Consider the following 23,677-nt stretch of genomic DNA (forward strand, 5'->3'; position numbering starts at 1 on the left):
TAAAACTGATTAACTTTTGGAGTCAACCCAATCCAAGATGGCTGCCACAGCTAAACAACCTTAGTAAACACAAAAATGGCTATAAATCAGTTAATGTCACAGCTATTAGGCTACAATTTGGTGTCATAGTAGCTGAGTTTGACACCTAACATATAATATGAGCTCCAGCATAATGCACAAAATCGTCTATTAAAAGTTTGTTTTGATCTACAGTATTTTAAGTTCATTTTGGAAGCAAAATATTGGATGAACTGGGCAGATTTTAATGAAACTTTCAGGAAATAGTTATTCTTTGTACATCTACAACTGATTATTTATCGGGGCGAACCTAATTCAATATAGTACGAAAACCAACTCACCTTAGAAAACACAACTTTTACAGATATTATTCTGAAATTTGGTGTGGTAGTAGCTGAGAGTCCTTCACGACACATAGTCCAAGTGCTGCTCATTGTGCCAGAACGGTAGCTCCGACTTTAATTTTGAAGTTTTCCCACACATTTATTTGTGAGAAAACTTTAAAATTAAAGTCTGATTGAGACTGAATTAGCCATGGATACACAATTAAAGTGTGTAGAGGTGCGCAGATGAGGGGAGGAGGTTAGATCTTTACAGAATCACAGTTTTTTTGTAAATTAAGCTCACCTGTCTCACAGGTGTCTGCTGCAGAAACCCCTCCTGCTGCAGGTTTCCCATTTTGTGATGAATTCTCATAGCGATGCTCTAACCATTGCACCAGTGTTGGCACCCATAGGAGAACAGTTTGTTCAATTTTTTATAACAAGACTGTGGGTTGTTTGTTTAGTTTTTTTATGTATTGCTGTGGTCAGTTTTTCTCTTTTTTTTCAGATTTTATTTGAAGGGCAGTCTGTGATGTAAAGCCGAAACGTGACTTCAGGCAAAGAGGAGAGGGGAACGTGCTGCTCAGATGAATAAAAATGGGAGGGATTGATGAAGTAGCAGATCTGAGGGAGTGACAGACAAAGAAAGAGGGAGGGAAAGGAGGAGAATAGAGAGACAGCAGGACCAAAGTCCCACTTTTCTCCTCTTTCTTTCTCCCATTGACTCCAGGGTGAGATCAACAGGAAGGTGGGTTTTTTTATTCTCTTTGCTTCAACTTTTGTTACAAATTGCTTTTAGGGTCATAAGAAATTTGTTGGGTTTTCTTTTTCTTTCTTTTCATTTCGGTACAGGTGTTTTCACTTGCAGCTGTGTGAACTCACATTTCTTCAACCAAATTTAATTTCAGACCTCATTAGTCTGAGGTGCAGATTTAGCATGCACATACTTGTAATGTAAGAAGAAATATCCACAGCAGAATATAACTAACCCTTAACATGTTGTATTTTAAATGTTCCGCTCTAATCTTTCAGATCTTATCTTCAGATTGTTCATTTTCATTGCTGATAGATGTTTAAGGCTGTAGAAGTAGATCATGGTTTAATTCATCACCGCTCATTAATCAAAGCATCTCTCGCAGACCTGCTGATTTATTTATGTGTGAGAACATTTTTATGGCAGTGTTTATTTGCTTTTGTGTTTGTTGGCTAAATTCAAGCAGCTAAACTTGAGGGTTTGTGGAAAGCCAGAGTTTCCGTTGGCTGGATGCTGAGGCTACTTTTAGCTTTGGTCATTACTCCCTGTGCCGGTCCAGACTGTCTCTCAGGCCTCTGACTGTCCTTTATATGACCGATTATTTTAAAGGGATTTAAAAAAAAAAAAAAAAAAAAAAGAAAAGTCCATAAATCTTTCATTTCACCATGCAGCGCCCCATTAGGGTTTTAAGGAAAGTTTCTAATTATACGTTTGCCAGGGTGTGGAATGTCAGTTCCATGTCTGCGCGTGATTGTTGGGATTTTTGTGGCGACATGGTGCATATTTATTCGGGGTCTCCAGCTTTGGCGCTTTCTCTTTTTTAATGCCACATTTCCAGTCGGCCCTTCTTTTTCTCCTCACTCTGCTTCTGTGTCTCTCCAGGATGCTGCCTCTCTGCTCCCTGTCCACGCTCCTCGCCCTGCTTCTCCTCTGCCCCCCTCGGCTGTCTGCGCAGGGCGTCCAGATACGTCTGGCGGGCGAAGGTCGGCGAAATGCCAACGAGGGCCGTGTGGAGCTCTTCTACGATGGAGCGTGGGGCACAGTGTGTGACGATGATGTGAATATTAACCTGGCCAATGTGTTGTGCAGGCAGCTGGGCTTTCAGCGCGGCCTCACCTGGGCCCACAGTGCCAAGTTCGGCCAGGGGCAAGGTACAGCCAGACTACAGCACCCCAGCTGTTGCTGAGTTTTCATTTCTCTGCATTTGTTAACTCACCACTCTCTTGTTTTAGGTCTAATCTGGTTGGACAATGTGCGCTGTAAGGGCACAGAGCTCTCTATTGCAGAATGCCATTTCAGCGGCTGGGGAATCAATGACTGCACCCATGCTGAGGATCTAGGGGTCATTTGTAGCCCAGAAAGGAGAGCCGGCTTCCCTGCTGTCACTCTAGAAGAAGAGCCTTCATCCCCCAGGCAACAGCCGAGCCAGCAAAGAAGCCGACCTCCAGCACCATCGCAGTCTCTGTCCCCTGCAGCTCCACCCGCATCCCCAGCAAACATCCCCTCTAACCCTGCAAGAGGTCATGAGATTGCCCTCCATCGCAACCCATCCACCTCCCATCGCAGCAACGTCTCCCCGCGGGAAAATGGCCACGAAATCCAGATCCTGAGGCGGAATCGCGGCGGCTCGAGAGCAAGCCTCCAAAACAGGCCGGTTTTGCCACGAGGACACCAGCTGCCCTCGCGTCTGGCAAACATCGAGGCCTACAGGCAGAGACAGGAGACAGCGAGGACCAGTCCACAGGCGATGAGACGGGAGGCAGAAGGGCAGCTGAACCGGCAGCCACAACCACCACCTCACTCCCAAGTCCAGTCTGAGAGGAGCAGCGGCAGGCACCAGCAGTTCAGTGGGAACCACGTCGAACCAGATCCAGTCTATCCAGACCTGGAACTGGAGCTTGATGCACAGTACTCCCAGGTAAAAGCAGGCAATAAAGCTAAGATACACACCCAGTTTGGTTTTGTAGAGACTTGAATAGAAATGTCAGCTGTGCTCCCACAGGCTAGTGGGCATCTATGATTAGAGATGTACCTAAAACCTCAAGCTTCTCAAAATGCCATTCCTCTGCCCCAGAAGGACCTAAAAGTTTAGCTTAGTTCAGCGGCTCATCTTCTTGAAACATCTCAGATCACAGGAAATTGACCCATTTGTCACTCCTGTTTGCCTTTTGTGTCTTTTCGGCTTGCAGACATCACATTTTCTCGTTATTTTGTATACATCCTGACACATTCCCCAAACTCTGTCTTTACTGTTAGTTTCCTTCCTGCCGCCTGCAGCACGATATGTGGATGATTAGAGGGTATGACGATCAAAGCGTGTTATCTTTTTATGTTATTCTAGTCTTGATTGCGTGCTGTTCGCTGCCGTTTATTCAAACAATGTGACAGTGTGTTATGGAAGGAGAGCTGAAGTTATCTTATTGTTCCCCACAGCGAGCATCACAAAAAGTCATAGCTCAGACTCCAATGCAGTCTGGGGCACTTTCATGGAGGAATATCATATTTTTATGGTTTATAAATTAATGTTCGAATGAAATGCTATAAATATTTGGAGTTGTAGTTGATTTGAGACAACAGAAATTCACTTTGGATGTTATTAGCTCATCATTCCAGTCAAAATTAAACTATTCCTCCAAAGTGAGGTTGTTCAAAGCGCTATCTACAACTGGTAAGATATTAATTGTTCACAACCTTTTCACAGAACCCTGAACTAACCCTTTAATGGTCAAAGCCTGCCCTCTTTCAAAAAACACAATGAGAATCCATGTCAGCCACCTAAGAGTGCACGATTAAAAGGTTGAATAAAATTGTGTTTGAAAATAAAGTTGAAGTGCTTTCAGCTTTAATTAAACAAGCCTTTCTCATGAGCAGGGATCTGAGAGGGCCCACTTGGAGGAGGTCCGTCTACGTCCCGTCCTGTCCAACAACCGTGGTGGTCTGGTGACAGAGGGAGTGCTGGAAGTGAAGCATGCTGGGAAGTGGCGTCACGTGTGCGACCAGGGCTGGGACATGAGCAGCACCCAAGTCGTATGCGGCATGTTGGGATTTCCTGCAGCCGAACCGTTTGACCAAATCACCTACAGGTCAGTATGTGAAACTGGGGGAGGAAATGAAAGCTTCTGCACAAACGCTCTTGTTTATGTATTTAGGAAAAGGGTGAAAATGTTGAAGCCACGACACATCCCTTCAGAATGGGCAGCCTCTAGTCTGAACTGCTGTTTCAGCCCCCCTGTAGTAGAGGTTAACCAAAACAGCTGTCATTACTGTAACCACAGCTGGCATGACTCATCCACGAAGGCAGAATCCCGGTCCAGCTGTCCGCCAGGTCTGCCTCCCTCATCCTCTGAGTGGGCCTCCACTCAGAGCTCTAAAATAGTTCCTGAAAGTATGTTATTAATGTCACATCCAGACTACAAGATTATCATCATGCTCTTGGTGTGTCTTTGAATTAAATCTACTTTTAGGCACCTGCCTTCTAATATCATGTAATTAAGGAACATCCAGTTAAAATTGTGCTTAGCAGCCTTTTTTTTAATGATGTGTGATGTGTTTGTTACAAAGAACGAGGGCCCACCAAGCTTCAGCAGATTCAATCAATTCATTTCAGTTTATTTATGTTGCACCAGTTTCTAACAAAGGTTTTCCCAGGGTACAAAGATCCAGATTAAATGCAAAATTATACAATTTAATCAAATCCAGTTACTGTCTTTATTAGTCTGTCTGAAACACTATATTTTTACAATCCTGGGTTTTAGGTAGTTTTTTTTCAACTAATAATGAATGAAAAATTATTTTTTTTACTTCAGTTTGAAAACTGTTCACATTTTCTCCATGTTTTTAAACTGCCATAATTAATGTCTATCAAGAACAGATCAAATATCAATGAATGCCAAAGAACAAAGCTAACAACCTTTAGTTAAAGAATGCATCCAGTCTTTGTTACGACTGCAATGAACTTTAAATAAAGTGCTTTTAATAACATAAAAAACTTTCATAGATAAAATTTTCTAATCAGAATGAACATAAACAGGCAGCTGTAGCAAATTAGACTCCAGAAACTAAACTGAGAAGAGTTTAAAGCAGATCCAAATGTTCACAACAACTTTTTGAAATAAAATTTGTCTTGCAAACATTTTGAATGTGATCAAATTTCAAGCAACATAAAAGTGAAGCCCTGCAAACATTTTGAGATAATTTTGAAACTCAAACGCAGAATTTTACTCATTTTTCTGCACCTATTAATATCGCAGCACACATTCAGCTCTTCAGAATGACAACTCCTTCACTGCCTGTTAAACAAAAATCATTTTCATCCACTGACAGTGTCGAGCAGTTACCGTATGTTGATGTTTGTCGGTGTGCAACTCCTTTTTATCTGTCTAAACTTAGGCACGAGTTTCCACTGAAGCACCTACACAAACTTTCTAAGCCCTCACAAACATACCATCAAAAACCCACATGTTAATACGTCCCAAACTATTTCCAAAACTACGTGCATGTGCACACACAAATATGCATGCAAACACACAGAAGCTTGTGCACAGCGAACACAACCCCGCATGTGTCCGTCTGCCCACAGAGGTCTTTTTAGGGCTCGGCTGACAGGACGGCTGTACTGACCGACCGTCTGCAATGTGCCATCTGTCTCTCTGTGTGTCTCCAATAATTACCTCTTGTGTCCTGAATAGCAGGACGCAAGCTGCTTCTCCTCAGATGCCCCATGTAGCAGTCAGAAAGTTTTTACTTAGTGGCTCGTTTGTAGCTGTGCTGCCATTTTGAAACAGGACTCCCTGGAAGAAGAAATGTCACATCTCAGCAGGATTTTACTTGTAAAACAAAGAAAACAAAACCAATCTTTTACAGATGTGTTGTGAGAACACTTTGGTCACTTTGTAAATTTTTTTTTACTTTTAGTCAGCTGCCCTTTCAGGTCAAAAAGTGAGACTGATAACAAAAAACCTTTGTTTTTCACCTATGCAAACTAAAACTAGTGTTTTCACAGACGACAGCAAAATCATCAAGACAAACATCACATTTTTTGGCCAAGAATGCACCCAGCTGCTTGTATAAAGACTGAGCAAAGCCATAAATGTTTGTTTTGCTGGTAATCTCCACCCCATGTGGGAAATGACTGAAACAAATATTTTTGTCCAGCAATAAACAGATCAGGGGGGTTAGAAGGAAAAAAATAATTTCATGAAGGAAGCATCAGTAACTTCAGGTTGATCAGATGTTTTGGATTAGACTTAAAAGCAGAGTGTAGCTCAACTGAGATCCAAAATGATCATATTTTATGTTTTTAATCAGACTTAAATAATCCACACATATCGTCTGGGTAGGTTCATTCTTTCCAAACAAAACATGTTTATATGTAAAATGAAGTTTTAACACATGACTCCACAGGATTTATTGGATACACAGCACTTTAACTCAAATTTGAAAAAAAAATCATTTCAATTTCAGCAAAATTCCTTTGTTGTGCATGGATAAAGAAAACAAAACAGTGAAGGTAAATTCATTAAAAACCAAAAAGATTTGCATTTGGGCAGAAGAACCCAAATTCTGCATATTTCTGTGCCGCCCAGCAAAACTTTCAAAGTGTTTCTGTGGGAAGTTGTTGTTTGGGGGTGGTTACCAGGTTATTCAGGAAACAGAGAGTTTAATGTGGCACATTAATACACCGTCCGTTTTAACCTTTGACCAGTGGAGTTTTCCTAACCATGACCAAGGAGTTTTTAATGTGTAAACCTCAACAAACAGTGACTGAAACCTAGTAATACTCTTCAAAATAAAATGACTTTAAAGCATCATCAGTAGGGAGTCTAGGGACAGAAATGGATCATGTGACACCTGAACTCATCCGACCTCTAAATGTCGACTGTTTCAGCTGCTAAATGTGGTTGAGATTAGTTTGGTGACAGTTCCACAAAATGCTGTCTGACAGTATTTCTCAGTGTAGATATTCTCATCCACTAGATAAAAATGAGTTGTTTTCCAAGAAAAAAGTTTTTGGTTTTGGTTAAAAGTGTTGATAACTTCCAGATTTGAATTTTATTGTAATAAACACAAACAATCCCTTAAGATTTTAAGGCAGCAGCATTAGTTTAGGATCTAAATGTGTCCTTTTAAACCACTGAACATCAGATGTGTCATGTTCATATTGTCATTCTAAGTATGTTGAAGGGTTAGTGCTGTATTGGATCACCCAGAAGGACATTCTGTAACACATCACCCTCTTTTATACAGTTAGGATATTCCACATTGAGTATACCAATAGTAAACTGTTAGTTTATCACCTTACCCCTACTATTCCTTTTTCTCTTTGCCACAGCAAGAAAATGAACATTACTCTACTGAGGATGGTCAAAGTTTAGTGATTTCAGTCACATTTTATCATGTGTGGACTGTAGTGTTTCAGCCAGGCGGATATTTGTCCAGAGCAAGAAACGTCTGAAGATGTGCAAACATTTTGTGTCTCCAGCAATAACCATGAATCAGCAAGTCTGACCAGATTAAGATTTTGAAAGTTGTTTTCATGGTTTGATTGTCTGAACAGGCAGATCCGAGGAAAATTTCACTGTAGTTTCTTTTTTAAATTCATCTGTCATGTCAGGACAGGAAACCTGCAAACAGTTTTGGTTATGATTATAGTTTATGATTATGGCTCCAGTTAGCTGAGCAGTAATTTACCAGATTTAGTTTTAAAAGGTGGAGAAGCAGTTTGCTGTTCCCTGTTTTACTGTCTTTTATGTGAGTCACAGTCACGGACCAAAGAGGAGAAATCCACTCTGGGTCGGCGTGACTTTACCTTTTTTTAAAAAAAATAACTGATCTTTTCACTAAAACTGCTTTCATGTACAGATATTTAGATTTTAACGTTTATAAAATGCCCTCAAACTTTGTTAGATCCAGGCGTCCCATGACATCTTCCTTGTGTATGCTGAGCTTTCTTGGGGCTTATGTTCATTTAATTAGCTGTGATTATAGTCTAAAAAAAAATCCCTGAGATTTTCTCAGTTGAGTCTGCTGCAAACTCTTTGCTAAATCAGCATTTCCTTCTTTGTCTATTGTTTCTCTTTTCTTTTTTTTTATTTTGGAGTCACAGCCTTTGTCTCTGTCCCATTAAGTTCTCTCAGCTCATTTTTGCAGATGTTTAGGCGCTCTCCTCGCTTTGCTGTATGCGCAAAAAGCAAATTCATTTCCAAGTTCCATTGTTTCATCACATCCAGGCTCTTTGATGCTGACACCAACTCCATCAGTTTCTCCAATTTACTTTCACCCCCTGCTCTTTGTTTCCCAACTTCAAGCTTTTGTGCAGCCAGCACTTAAAGGCTTTGTGGAAGTTATACTAAAACCAACTTTTTATGGAAAGGGCATCATTACGACCCCTTTGAGCTTTCATTTTTCCAGGGAGGTTTGATTGGACCATCCAGGGACTGTTACGGAGTCAGTGTGGAAACCTCCTTTTTCCCCAACGGAGCCAATCCATCCAGTCTAGCAGTTTTGCAGCTTTGCATTTGTGCAGTTTCCTATAATAACAGGTTATCTTTGCCTTCCCAACAGTCAGCTTTTCTTTCCACTGTGGCTTTTGGTATTGTGTTGTCAAAGTTGCATTAAAAATCCTGCCATCAAGCTGAAAATCCAATGAAATAAGAGTCTTCTCTTGTTTAAAATCTGTGATCACAGCCTCTTTGCTGTGGTCTACAAACTTTCTTTTAAATAACTTAATAAGCAGGAGGGTCTTAAATCAGTTCCCATCCTGTCAGAGAAAATGACACTCCATATTTTTAGCTCTCAGAACGACAACTGAAATCTATTTCCTCTCCCCACCAAGTTAGAGCATTCTCATAAAAACTGAAGACTTTCAGCCTGACATCACTGGTGCCATGTTACCCAGCATGCACTCATAACGTTTGGCACCGCTGGTTTTTAAAACGCTCCGTTTTTACGAAGAGAAAAGCAGATATGTACGTGCATATTTGCATGTCTGGTGTGTGTGAACCAACATGCTACTGCTGAACCGCAACGCAGACACTGCCTGAGCGGAGCAGGCAATTATATGGGTAGCACTCTTACCCTTCTCTCCCCGCCTCCAAACCATGAACCGACACCCCCTCACAGTCTGTCTCTCTCATTTTGATTTACAGTTGCTTTGTGGAGGACTTTAAATGGTGCAAACACACCAAGACACAGAAAAGACAAGCGAAAATCACTCAACTTGCATACAGACCTAAATGCAAGTTTCTCAGATACTAAGAGGTAAAATATCTTCAAGAAACCAGAAAGAACAACTCAACTGATATAGGCTTCCTGAAGATGTCTCATTTCAAAGCTGAATATAACCTCTACCTGTTGTGTTTTCAAAGAAACAACCTAAGAGACATTTAAAACACTGGGATTCGACCTTTATGAGGAACCTGCAGGCAGTATTTTCCCCTAAATAATTTTAACTGATCAAAGAAAACATCAAGTAACCCTCCACAAAAATCAAATTTAAGTATTCCAGACTAAAATCCGATGTCCTAACCCACTTCTACTCCTTCTACTTCCACACTGGGGTGTTTACTGACCTTCACAGTTGAGCACGATTTTAATATACGTTTCAGTTTCCTATATTTGTACCATTACAACCAACTGATTGGTGTTATTTACAGTAACTGCTTCTCAAATACCTTTCACACTGAGACAGATAGTCTGGAGGGAATGAAGCGTTCACTGTTTGAACTAAAAGTCCATTTGGATCAGGATTCCTGCTCCGTGTTCCCTGTGAGCCCATCCAGCCTCAGACATTCGCCAAATAACCAGGGGAAAAACTAAGATTCTTGGGTTTTCCTTTTTTTTTAGTTTGCTAAATATTTAATTGCATCATGACTCTGGTTGTGCAGTAAATTCCTCTCTTCTATACTTGGTGTTCTGACTCACTATTTGCAGGCTGAGCCGTGAAAGGCATCAGTCACGCTGCACCTGTCTGTGGTTTCGCTGGCTGATGGAAGTGGTCAGCCATGATGCTTCTGTGCACGGGAGTGTGTGCAGACTTAGGGGCTCCCATTCTCTGTGTACGCACTGTTTCCTTGCTGGATGTGACACAAGTTTAAGCCAATACAAATGAAACGAGACACAGTTTAGAGAATCCATGTAAAGCCGGCAGACCTCAATACGGCTTCTTGCAGAAATTGATGCAAAGTGATCTATTCATACTCTTTAATGTTTTTCCACATGGGCTCCTGAAACCAGACATTCACCGAAGACTTACAGTGAATGTCTGTCTTAGACAAACAGTGAAACAAAAATACCCATGAATGCAGAACTGTAGGATTAGCATGAGGATACTTTAAGAGGGAAAAAAGAAACAAAGGAAAGAGGACTTTTCTGATCAGGGTTTAGGTAAACAAACACAGACACGGTTTTCCGTTTTGCAGCTTTAAATTTTGCAGTTTCATTAAGTTTATTTCAAGCTTGAGAGGCCAGATTGCAGAGAATGATTATAAAGGAAAAGAGAGACAGATGATTGAAAAGGGAGACTGTGGGAATGTATAGGATGGATGTTTGTTTAGTCTCCTTAATGTAAGGCTGCACGGCTGTTACTATGAAAACAAATAAATAAATACATGTTTCTTTTTCTGTTTTTCAGGAAACTTTGGGACTCTAAGTTAGCTGATGCCTCATCAAGGTAAATTCTTTTTATACGCTATAACATTTATTTATTCTAATGAGGAAATCACCAATCTTTGCCTCGACCCTTGACTCATTTCTTCATTTTCTCTCCAGACTGAGGACACAGATCAGTAAGAAGGCTTACTGGGTGGAGAAGGTGCAGTGCCAGGGTGGGGAGGTGTCCCTATCGCAGTGTCTCGCCCAGCTGTCCCTCCCCAGAAGTGACGTCCCATGCAGGGGGGGCATGCATGCAGTGGTCCGCTGCAAGCCTGGGTTCCAGTTTGCACAACAGGGCCGAGCCCCGTCTCCACCCGCTGTGCCGGTTAGTTGGTCTGAAAAGATTTCATAAGAGCTCGAGACTGTGTACATCTAAATACCCAAGTTCTCTTTTCTCAAACTTCAGTTTATGAAAGGATTATCCAACTTTTTAGTATAAAACTATACAGTAGATGTTACAAAAATGTTTACTTGCAGACACGTCCTCTTGAGGCGAATCGTTTTTTAAAGCCTTGACTAAGAAACGTTGACAACTTTCTGCTCTCACTCAAATATGATATCAAATCATAGTTTCAGCATTTATCAGGAATTAGATGAAAGAACTCATAATATTTTGAGATTTATCCTTAAGTATTTAACTAGCTTGTTAGCTCAAACTGGACAAGGAGCTATTCTGGCAACCAAATCTTTAGAATTTCTTTTAAAAATACAAATTTATTATGATGTAAAATTTTAAAGAAAAGTGCATAATTGAGTAAGATTTTTAGTGAGGGTGCTATTTTATGATATGCTAGCCTTACAAAAAAGCTGGTTCTTCACACAAACTGATGAATATAAAAGAAATAGGATTAATAACTGTTGTTACAGAAGCGTGGTAAATAAATAACACACCATGTAACAAATACAAGACTGAAATGAGCGTTGTAATGATGTGAAAATGCTTCTTTCCAGCCTGTTGTCCGTCTGAAGGCCGGGCCCCGTCTTGGAGAGGGTCGAGTCGAGGTGCTGAGAGAGGGCAAGTGGGGCACGGTGTGCGACCACCTGTGGGACTTGACTGCAGCCAGCGTGGTCTGCAGAGAACTGGGCTTTGGGACGGCTAAAGAGGCTTTGACCAGGGCTCAACTGGGGCAGGGTAAAAAAGTGTGCACACATTTAAAGTGCACTCTTCAAGTCTTTCAGTGAATACTGACTCAGTAATCACACTAATGTTTTCCTGTTTGTTTAATTTTCCATACAATTATTGCAATCTGACTACTTCTGCAAACTTTGTGGTATTTTAACCATTCATATAACTGACTTTTGATTTTTGTAACTTCTATACTTTTCTAAATATTTAACTATATTTAAAATATTTCACCTATAAAAATACATTGAGATCATTTCAGTTTGAAATCTGCTTCAGCATACCGGCTCTATTTTTGTTTTATGCTACTTTTAGCTTTGATTTTACCATTTTGCTACTTTAACATTTAACTAGCCTCTGATACTTTTAGCTTGTTTTGTGCTACTTTTAGCTAACTTTTCACTGCTTTTACTTAGCATTTTGCTACATTTACCTTCAAGCTAACCTTTTGCTCTTTTTAGCTCTTAGCTAGTGTTCTGCTTCTTTTTTTAGCTGCAACAACTCAGCTTCAGCTTCTTTAGCAACTGTCATTAAAATCATTCAGCACTCATTATTCACACTGTGGTTTCGTAGAAAATTCAATTTCTCTAATTTATTGTTTATCTCCTCGTGCTTTTGGAGGATTTCACAAAACCAAACTCTCTGTGTGTAAGTGTCCCTTTAGTGCACAGATAACCTCATTCATAAAACAATTAAACAATAGGTTCAAAACCATTAAAAATAAGCAGTTATTTTCTAAATGGTCCACACTTAAAAGGAATGCCAGAGCTGAGCGTGCACGCAGGGTATGACTCGCCTTATTCAGTCATTCTTTTAGACTAAACAGCTCTCGGCCTAAACGGTAGGTCTTGAAGGGAGCACTCCAACTCCATGGATGTTAGCAGACAAATAAACCCAGAGAAAATGATTACAGCCTGACGTCTGCTTCCATCACAGAAGCTGATTGTTGAGGAACTCTACCCATGAACCAATTATACAAGTGTAAACTAAGCTAGGAGGGTCAGGCAGCCAAAAGAATGGTATGTGTTGTTGTCAAAATAAACTTGTTGAATGAGAACAGTTTGCTCAGCTTTGAAATGAGGATGTCAGGCAATCAGCATGGAGCAGGAGCAAACATTCAGATGTAATTGTTCTGGTCGAGCTGTTGTTGTGGACGAGAAAGTTTTGCCACTGGACTGGCAAAAGTAGAGTTAAACATTTCCCCACAGAACAGCACAGACCCTACTTTCTCACACTCGCTTATTGTCCGTCTTCTTGCCATACCTCAGCAGTCACTCTGTAATCATGTTCATTTCCTCCCATTATCTTTCTGCCCAAATGAGCACTTAGCATGTTCTTTAATGGCGACTGTGTTTCCTTCTCTCTATTTTTCTTAATTAAATAATTCATGGAAAGCATCTGAGCATTGCTTTAGTACTATATTAAACTAGGTGACATGGTTGGGGTGAAGAACATTAAATGTAAAAATGGAGCAATGTGACTTTAAACGCTTCAGGCTGGTTTATGAGTTGTTTAAATGTATAAAATTTAGTGTAAAGGCTCGAGTGTTGTACAGTCAGCAAAGCCAATTTAAAGCAAAGCTCGATGACATCATTAGCTATTTGAGGCTAAATTATAGGGCTTTAAAAGGCTTTTGCCTGGGTCTCGTGCACCTACACAAACACAGATCTGTTTAAAGATTTCTCCCCGTTTCGCAATTTTGAATCTATTTTGGTCTCTAAAGCAGAAAGGTCTCTCGCTAAGCTCAGTTTTGGAGCCACATCAGAGACCCAGATCACAGGCCACCAGGTTTTATGTGTCCTCATGTGAGAGCATCACTCTTCAGATGTGGTCAGTCGATCCAACGCTGCTCTCTGCACATTTCCCCTATCTAAAGGTTCCGGTCCCATCCACATGAACAGCGTCCAGTGCACAGGCAGGGAGAGGTCGATCACAGAGTGTCGCTACAGTCCCGTGCCACTTTACACCTGCAAACACAGCCAAGACGTCGCCGTCCGCTGCAACGTCCCCAACACTGGCATGCAGGCCACTGTGAGCAACACACACACACACAAAATCATCCTGCTGTATGCACCCTGCAGTCGTATGAAAACCTGTTTGGTTCCTTTTCACATTCAGGTGCGTCTGGCAGGCGGCAGGGACCGTGGAGAGGGCCGTGTAGAGGTGCTGATGGAGGTTGGAGGGATGAAGCGATGGGGCTCGGTCTGCAGTGAGAACTGGGGTCTCAACGAAGCCATGGTGGTCTGCCGACAGCTGGGTTTGGGATTTGCCTCCAGAGCTCATCAGGTAAATTCATCAAGTTGCTTTTTTTTTAATTTTAACAAGCTTTCCTGTGATTTTCTGCTTCTGAACTTTTGTTCTTTGTGTTCCTGTGTTTCCCCTCTCTCTCTCTCGCTCTCTCTCTCGATTTTTCTCGCCGTCTTGGTGTTTGTATGACTGTGCTGTGTTATTACTGAGGCCTGAAGTAATTACAGGCTTCTCAAACGTCCACTTCCACTGCACCGAAAATAAAAGAGGGAAAGTGAGGCGAGGAGAGATCGGGAGGGGGGAATTCACAGAGCAAACAAACTGAAAATAGAACAGTGAATGGAAAAGGCAGTCTGAGTTCGCTTTGAGGGGGGGTTGCAGGGAACATTTAACAAGCAGTGTTAAAATTGTGAATAAGGAGTGGAAAATGTGATAATGCGTACTGATAGTGCCTGTAAAAAATGGGTTTCAGTGTTTACTGCAGAGGCTGCTCTGCGCTCTCAGCTCTGATATGGTTCACACGTTTTCTTATTGTTATTCCAGAAGTGCTTCAGATCCAAATCCCCTCCCGTGACTGGTTCTGTTCCTGTGTCTCTTTGCAGGAGACCTGGTACTGGCCCGGATCGTCGGATGCCAGCGAGGTGCTGCTGAGTGGGACCCACTGCACCGGCACTGAGATGTCTGTCCAGCAGTGTCGCAGAAACGCACACGTCTACTGTCCCAGAGGAGGAGACGGCAGAGCTGCAGGAGTCACATGTGTAGAGAGTCAGTCTGAAAGCATCGTATTTGTTGAACAATGACTGTTTAAAAAATATTCCAGAATTTAACATTTCAAGATTTATTCACAAATGTGAAATGACTAAAATGCATTCAAGTAAAGTTGAAGTTTAAATTCAAGTTTATCCAAGTCAAAAACTTGACTATTAAGTTTTTGGCTGAAAACTTGATCATGCATTCTTATTGGTTCATGAGTCAAAGTATTTTTTGTGCAAAATGCAAAGGTTATTTTGGTTGGTCCATCTTCTATCGCTTATCCATGGTTGAGTCGTGGAGGCAACAGGTCCAGAAGAGAAACTCAGACATCCCTCTCCCCAGCGACACTCTCCATCTCTGTCACTTGAGGTGGTTTGAGCATCAGGATGCCTCCTGGGCGCCTCCTTTTGGAGGTTTTCTGGGCATGTCGCACGGGGAAGAGACCCCCCAGCAAACGTCATTACAGGAATTATGTATCCTCTCTGGCCTGAGAACGTCTAGGGATCCCCCAGGAGGAGCTGGACAATTGGTTCTTACAGATAAATATTATGTATAGGAGAACATTTTATTTAAAAAATCTAACCAGTTTTCCAAAAATGGAGGTAATTGCTGTGAAATGTGTCACCGTTAACAGTCAGGAAACCTAAAAGTATGATGTTTCTACAGATATATGACAGCTGCACAGAGCCAAGGTTTTAAAACAACTTTTGTGGCTGCAGATGGAATCACATATAGGCTGATAAATTATCTTTAGTGACGTCACTTGTAAGCTTTAGTTAAGAAAACTTAAATAATTGAAAGATAATAAAAACTTGGGTTGTGGTGTTAGAAAAACAAGTTCACCAGACCTCTGTGGCCTACTTTATCACTACGTCAGGTTAACAAGCAAACTTTAGCTACATAGCAGCTAAAGTTTGAGAGTTTAGTCACGTTGGTGGGTTTTCATTTTAATATAAATCTGTTTTTTAACAGTTTGAGTGAATTCTTACTTAGCACTGGAGACGCGTTGTTTTAATCCGTTTCTGATTCTCGCAGCTGCTCCTGACCTTGTGGTGGACGCCCAGCTCGTCCAGGAGTCGGCCTACCTGGAGGACCGGCCGCTCCATCTGCTGACCTGCGCCAACGAGGAGAACTGCCTGTCCTCCTCTGCTGCCAGGATGAACTGGCCCTACGGATATCGACGCCTGCTGCGCTTCTCCTCCCGCATCATGAACGTTGGTCTCGCCGACTTCAGGCCACGAGCCACCAGAGAAAGCTGGACGTGGCATCAGTGTCACAGGTAAAAAAATTAAAATAAAAAGTGGGCGGAGCAGACATTTTGCTGTTGAGTGATCTATTAGAACTACTGGGCGTCTTAGCAGAACTTTGGGGCTTTTATTTAAAGCAGCAGAGCAAAAGATTTATTGACATTTCTATGACAACTTAAGATTTAGAAAGTGAAATAAGCACTCTGATATTACTTAGATGTGGACTATAAATAGTCAAAGATCTATAAAAGTCTGTTATCTGACACGATAAACACAACTCTGAGATGAAGCTGACAATAAACATCATCCTCTCTGGTTAACCCGGTTGTTACAGTCAGAGCAGCCTCGCTTCTTATCTCAGCTGCTGTGGTTCTGTGTCCCAAAAACAAGAAACTCGGCCGCAACCCAATCACTGCCCACTTAACCAGCAAACACACGGTTTGACTTTCAGCTTTGGTAGTATCTTTTTCTGGGAGTCGCTTTGCATCGAAAGAAAGAGAAACACAAAACTGAAATCTTCCCTTTTTTTTTCCCTGGACTCTTCCAGTTATTGTCTGAGGCCTTCAGAGAGCCAAAAACAGGAGTTGTGGCGGCCATATTTCAAGCTTTTTCTTTAAAGGAATGAAAACAAAAACGATAGCGTGCTGCATAAAGATCTCTCCCAGTGTCTTTTTATAACTTGATAATATTTTTCTTTCAGGCACTACCACAGTATCGAGGTGTTCACCCACTATGATCTGCTCACCCTCAACGGTACAAAAGTGGCCGAAGGTCACAAAGCCAGTTTTTGTTTGGAGGACACCTACTGCCCCGATGGTAAGAAGTGATAACACTTCAATCAGTTGTGTACACAACAATAGCATTTTAAGAAAGAAGAAAATTAGGAAAACATAATAGTAAGAAAAGTGCAAGTTTTTAATTAGGCATTTGAAGTTCGCTTTAAAGGAATAGCTTTGATTTTTTTTTGAATAGGGTTTCTGTGAAGACAGAAGTCAGAATGATCTCATTTTGAAGAATCAGGGAGAAATTCTCATGCAGGAGTCAAGCTAACAGCTTGTCAGACTGGCTACTGTTCAAGAGCAAAACCCTATAAAAAAATGCCACAGAGGTTCAAGTGAAAGCCATCTGGTGGATTTTTGCAAAACATTACTTTTGCACCACATAGTTCAGAGGAGGTTCCAACATGGCTGATCTGCAGTTTCAACAATCATAGATGTCTTTGTAAAGAACCAGCAGATGGAAAAATGATACAGAAGAGCATTCACTTGAAACGGGAGGAAATCTTTTGAGGTTTGAGTTGTTTTAGATGACCAGTCTGACTACCTGACTCCAAGATGACAGTTTCCCTCTAAATCTCTAAAATGAGATCATTCTGACTGCTGTCTACTGCAGGTACGTTACTGACTACTGATAACGCCACAGAACCCCACTTCACAGATTCCTTCACTTTATTCAGACACCCAAGAACAAAATTTCAGCTGTTTAATTGAGTTTTTTGTTCTCTCAGGCCTCCAAAAGCGATTTGCCTGCTACAACATGGGAGATCAGGGGATCTCTGTTGGCTGCTGGGACACGTACCGCCATGACATCGACTGTCAGTGGGTCGACATCACCGACGTGCGACCTGGTGAATACATCTTTCAGGTAAGCTCAACACACACAAAACATCCGACAACATCCAAAATAAAATGTGTTTGTGTGTCTGTCTGTTAGCAAAACAGCTCAGGAAACACTGGACGGATTTTAATGAAACTATCATAAAGTAATCATTGTTTGTGCAGCTAAAACTGATTAATCTTTAAAGTCAATCCAATTTAAGATGGCTGCCACAGCTCACTGACATTAGCCAACACAACAATGGCTATAACTTCGACAAATTTAAAGGTACTGAACTAAAATCTGAAGTGGTGGTAGCTGAGAGTCATACAAAATATCAAGCTTAATAAAGCAAATTTGATATAATTCTCATGTTGGACTAGCATCAACGCTCTCTGAAGCAACAGCTTGGATAACAGCTCAAAGTACAGAAAAGAACAAGAAAATCAGAAGTTTGTGTTTCAACATCTAAACTGAGATCAAACCTGTGATAAAACACTGTAATTTCAGCTAAATGGCTCCTGGCTGTGTTTCCAGCCGTTCAGGTGAGCATTATGTGTGTAGTTTTAAGGGTGTGTGCGTGTTTAGGGAAAGTAAATTTAGACTGGATTTATATAGAAAGCAGGCCGGCATTTAGTCCACCCTCTCAGGGAGCAGGAACCTGGAAAACCTTGGTCAGCACTTTACGTCTGCACAGGTTTTCTGTTTGAGACGTGAGCGAGACGTCCAATCTGCTCGTCTGTCCCCCGTCCTGATGTTTACAGCTCCTCGTTATTTTACGAGTGTTTACACTGCAGTCAGAATGTTTATGTTGGCCTGCGTACGTGGACTTCTGCACGGAGAAGCACGAGCCTGCAGACATGTGACATGCATGTCGTGAAGCAGAGTTGCAGCGGTGCCGCAGCACCGTGGCCCAGCAGATGAGCTCCTCGTAAATCTCTTGAAGAAGTGCGAGGGCGTGGGTCCTTCTTCGTCTTTCGGGTTTTTTCTGTGTCTCTACCAGGCGTCGTAGGGTGGCAGCCACTTCAGGGAGCGTGCGTTCAAACGTGCTGTGTCACGGCCACCTCAGCTCGACTACATCCGAGGATCAGCAGCATAACCTCACCGTCTTTTACAGGACAGGGACAGCCTTTTCATTGTTCTGTAAAACGGGCTGCGGGCTCTTTGTTTCGCATTATTACAAGAGCTTTTAAGAGGTCATCAACTGCCACCAAGTTAATATGTTTTACACCAAGACTATAAAGTTCAAACTCAAAATCACTTCCCACTCGCAACTTGAAATGTTAACAAAACGTACATTTGCAGAGTTACTGAGTTTGGTCTAAAATTTAATTTAAAAAAATTAAGTAATACGAATATATTTTTCATGCTAAACGTTCAGCTGTGAATCTAAATGGAACCAGATGCATAAACTGCAGCTGGGTTGCTTTAATGAACATGAGGTCAGGTTATCTGTTTGATGTGTGCATCAGGAAAATTCATTTGTGAGCTTTTCCTATATATATGGGAGGCAGACAGACAGAGTGGAAAACAACAAACCATGGCAACCAAACATGGCTGCAGTCTAATGATAGGCTGCAAACCCAAAACTGTCATCTCCATCTCAGTTCTTTTCCCCTTCTCTGCAGAGATAACAGTGGAAAGTGATGTCATGCATCGTTTAAGTTTAGACATCATATAGGAAAGCAGAAAACAATAATCCTGTGGGCTCTCAGTCGTAGACAGACTGTCGTTTCGTAACTGTCTAAAACAGACGATTACAAAGGTTATTTCTCATTTTTTCCTCCATTTTTATAAAAAAACCCACTCTTTGCTGTGTTTTTAGTCTAGACTGAAAGTTGCATGGCCAGGGAACTTGGGGTCCAACGTGGGAAAAATCACTGATGTCTGCAAACAAGTAGTTCCACGTCTGCATCCAACCCAAGGTGTCCGGTCATCACGACAAACAAACAGCCTCTCAGCTTTATGTTCTAACTTTAAATTTATAAAAATGTCTCAAATAAAAAGCAGCATCTTTGACCAAGAATATATCAATTAAAAACCAAGCATTTCTTAAAGGAATGCATGTCACCCGCCACCTTTAACGCCAGTTTTAGACTAAGATCATCTTATGTTGAGAAAAGGCGGATTTGTTGCAGTTTTGGGCAAACCGTGAACGTTCTGCACAATGCCAGGCGATGTCGTGAGATGTCACACTCAGAGTGTGTGTTGAGAATGACTCTCAGCTACTACCACACCAAACTTTAGCTCAATATCTGTACAACTGAAAGAATTTTAGCCATTTTTGTGTTTTCTAAGTTCGGTGGCTCTGACGACTGTCTTGATCTGGGTTGGCTCCAAAAGTTAATCAGTAGATTAAATGTCCATCCAATAATTATTGAAGTTCATCGAGTAATTCTTTAAAAGACACCCAAACACACACACACGGGCAAAAAACATTATTGTCCAGCTTGTGCCTTTTGGCGGTAGGCAATATTAAATAAAAAAATCAGTAAACACATGCCCTAATCGTTTCATAAATTCAACCAAGAGATTAAATTCTGAAAAGATAAAACCCATCTGAATTATGCACAACTGATCAAACTTCTATTTATGTTTCATTTTTGGCAATTGTTTTTAAAAATGCACAAATATTATTAACTCTAAAGCTAATTTTGTGAAATTAAATCCCAGTAAAACATTTCTTTTAAAAGAAGGTAACACATTTAAAACAATGAACAGCACATGCTGCTGAGAGATTTTAATTCTTCATTTAAAATTTCATTCAATTTACATATGTATAAAAGAAAAATACAACTTTTGTCTTGTTTTTTTTTTTTTTGCACGAACACAGAGTGAAAGAGTGTGGGCGGTTTGGTGCCTGGCCTGCCCCGTGTTTGTGGTTTCTCTCTGGATTTCCTTTTGGGACGAATCCAGACTTAGAATTAGAGCTTTGTTGGAATAAGATGGTTTAAGTCAAGCTGAAGTCAGAATAGTTGGGGTTGGACTTAGTTTCCTTTGTACTAGTTTTAATTTTTATGAACAGAACTTTAAAGTGTGATGAAAGAGCAACAAACGGCTCACATTGAGGCTGATTGATGTGTGAAGTGACTAAGATGAAAATTACCACCTTTAAGACTAAAGACTGTGGTTCCTGATGCCTTAGGGTCTTGTTTCAGAGTGGTAGGTGAATGAAGTGGGAGCTGAGCTCAAATTGTTGGCCTTAAAGGTCTCCTAGAGACGTAAATCTTGTCTCGTGGTCTGAATGTCACCCCCTTCTCTCTAAACTCGCCTCGCTGTTCAAAACAAGGCCACCTGAGTCCCTAAAAACCCTCAAATTGATTCAGTGGCAGATTGAGAGACTCCAACATGTAAGGTTGGAGCAAAAGTCGAATCAAAATACAAAGGTTTTGATTTACTGCTTGATCTCTCACAGAAGAAGTAATTAGAAAAAAATACAAGCAGCAAAAATAAGAGCAGCCCATGCTCATCCAGGTGGACAGGACATTTATTTTACACTGTCACGTCTCAGATCAGGTGCTTTGAACATGTTCGACCTGGAGAACATCTCATTGTAGGCTTAGAACGTGGCCTAAGAATCCCCCATTGACTCAAATGAAAAAGGGTGGTCTCTTCATGAAGGCGGTGTCTCACCGGGCTGCGACTAGTTGGTGAAATGCATTCAGGAGGGAGTCTGCAGAACGTCTTGCAATGTTTGCGGTGGTTCTGTTTGCTTGTGTGAGTTGTAGAGGCGTGCAGTCTCATCGTTTGAGTTTTGAACATGTTCAGAACATTTGTGTGACAAACCTTTTATCTGAAAATAGTCACAGAGTTGCTGCAGGTGTCTCCAATACAGCATTAGAGCTGCATTTTGACACGTGTAAAATAGAGAATAGAATAGAAAGATACTTAATTGATCCCCTGAGAGAAAAAGCTCTTGTCACAATGAAAGGGCAGGGTGCATGGGACAGAAATCATCTGTCCAGATCTAAAAAAAACACACCAATGAGCAATAATTATTATTGAAAAACTGGGTGAAATCGGCCTGCCTTCATGACAAAAGTGAACTCCAGCAGATTCAGGTCATAAACATGGAAGCAGGTCCTGATGTGGACAACAAAATAATGTGCACGGCCAAGAAGGCAGTATTGCAAGATGTGCACACAAAAACAGGCCATGATTTTCAGAAAATGGCTTTTCAAAAAGCGCCCGCACAGCTTTAGTTGCAAACCACCAGAATTCAGTGACACTGAAATAAAATATCTGCCTGTTTTGTCACAATTTTGAGTCACCGACTCGTCCCAAACAGCCACAGCCCGGTGAGATACTTCCTCCAAGTTCCACTAATGGCACAGAAAGTATAAAAGGTTATCTAATGTGGGGTCATAAATACATCTTTTACTACATCTGATAAAAAAAAATCATACTTCCTTAACATCAGAGCAGAAATAATTTGAGTCTGTGTTCCTCATATTTCACATTTTTACATGTAAATTCTTTTTTTTATCCTTTTTTCAGACATGAGAGGGAAAAGTGACTAACTTTGTTGTCTCTTCTCCTGAACAGGTGGAGGTCAACCCTTCCTTAGACATGGCAGAGTCCGATTTCCAGAACAATGTGATGCGCTGTCGGTGCAAATACGATGGCGCACGAGTTTTCCTCTTCGGCTGCCACGCAGGTAGAAAAACCCGTTAAATCACTGAAAATAACCCCCTCGACTTACTGTCAACATACTATTGCTCGTCTCCTTTCATGTGTTTATTCATTTCCCATTTTTATATATTTTTACCACCAGGTGATGGTTACAGCGCCGAAGTGGAGGACTTGTTCGACCATCAACGTCAGATTTCTAACAACTTCCTGTGAAACGGTGAACACCCAGATTTAGGAACTGTACAACTCTTCACCCCACCTGAAAAGTCAGGGGAAGGAGGGTGAACGACAATGTCATGCTAGTAAATGGAGAAATGAGGGTGAAAGGGAGGCAGACGGGGGGGTTGGGGGGGACGGTAGGACTTTAGGACTTAAGCAGTAATGGTTTATTTGAATCTCGTGACTGATTGTGATCAGTGGTTCTTGTTGTTTGGAAACCAAAGAGGGGGAAAAAAATGTAGAGAGACCAAAAAGCAAAGCAAAGTCAGAAACATCCTTTCACCATGATTTGTGATAAAACATAGTTTACAGCTTGGAAAACAAACTTCGATGCTGTCAATGTTTTTCCTTTCTTTTTAATCCATCTTGTTTAAGTCATAACCGCAGTTAAAGTTAAAGGCATGACGACACATGAACAGAAACTGTCCAGAAGCTAACACCAAGTACAAAACTCTGTACGGACTTCTCGTCCCTTCACTGTCACATTACAAAACGCAGTATTTACTGTTACAGCTTTTTTTTTGGATTTTACTTCATCTCATGGTGCTATTTTGCTTTTTTTTTTTACCTTTTTTTTTTAATAAATATTGTAATGTATTGCAAATGTATTGTCATGTACAGTCTTATATTACCTCTCTCAAATATTGTTCTTCAGGTCTCTAATTTATGCAGAATTTTAATGTACTTTAAAGATTAAACTTGTTTGTATTGTTAATTTTATTACTATGGTAACTTCTTCCGTTTTGTTTGTACTTTTCCTGGTGAACAACACGTACCGACACGTGAGATCTGGTAGTACGACAGCGCTGCGTTTAACGATACTTGATAACAGTAGTGAAAGAATAAAGGTCAGATTTACAAACCGTCTGATTATTTATTCTCCTGCAGATTAAAAAGAACACAGACCCTAATCTTTAAGTTTGCACAAAGTATTTGTAAAAATCTGCAAACTGGTGTGAAAAAAAGTGATTAGTCTTTTACAAAATGTTTAATTGATCATATTAACTCTGACTACAATTTCTGCAAAGTAAGTAAATACTTTGAAACCTCTTTAATCACTTCCTTTCTACTCCACAATGATGTCCTACTTTGTGCAGGTCTATCAGATAAACTC

The 23,677-nt window shown here is 41.0% G+C and overlaps 1 protein-coding gene across 1 annotated transcript; it reads left to right on the top strand.

Moving 5' to 3' along the window:
• The first annotated feature begins 941 nt into the window (after positions 1 to 941).
• LOC108247938 (lysyl oxidase homolog 4) lies at positions 942 to 23,425 on the top strand. Its single transcript, XM_017436368.3, has 15 exons — positions 942 to 1,089; positions 1,978 to 2,246; positions 2,328 to 3,013; positions 3,967 to 4,178; positions 10,727 to 10,765; positions 10,864 to 11,071; positions 11,698 to 11,878; positions 13,746 to 13,900; positions 13,988 to 14,155; positions 14,719 to 14,881; positions 15,905 to 16,148; positions 16,817 to 16,932; positions 17,624 to 17,760; positions 22,258 to 22,369; positions 22,487 to 23,425. Exons 2-15 carry the CDS (start codon positions 1,979 to 1,981, stop codon positions 22,555 to 22,557), a joined length of 2,760 nt encoding a protein of 919 aa, XP_017291857.1. The 5' UTR covers positions 942 to 1,089; position 1,978; the 3' UTR covers positions 22,558 to 23,425.
• Positions 23,426 to 23,677: the final 252 nt, after the last annotated feature.

Source organism: Kryptolebias marmoratus, linkage group LG3 (assembly GCF_001649575.2).
Source record: "Kryptolebias marmoratus isolate JLee-2015 linkage group LG3, ASM164957v2, whole genome shotgun sequence".
Classification (NCBI taxonomy): domain Eukaryota; kingdom Metazoa; phylum Chordata; class Actinopteri; order Cyprinodontiformes; family Rivulidae; genus Kryptolebias; species Kryptolebias marmoratus.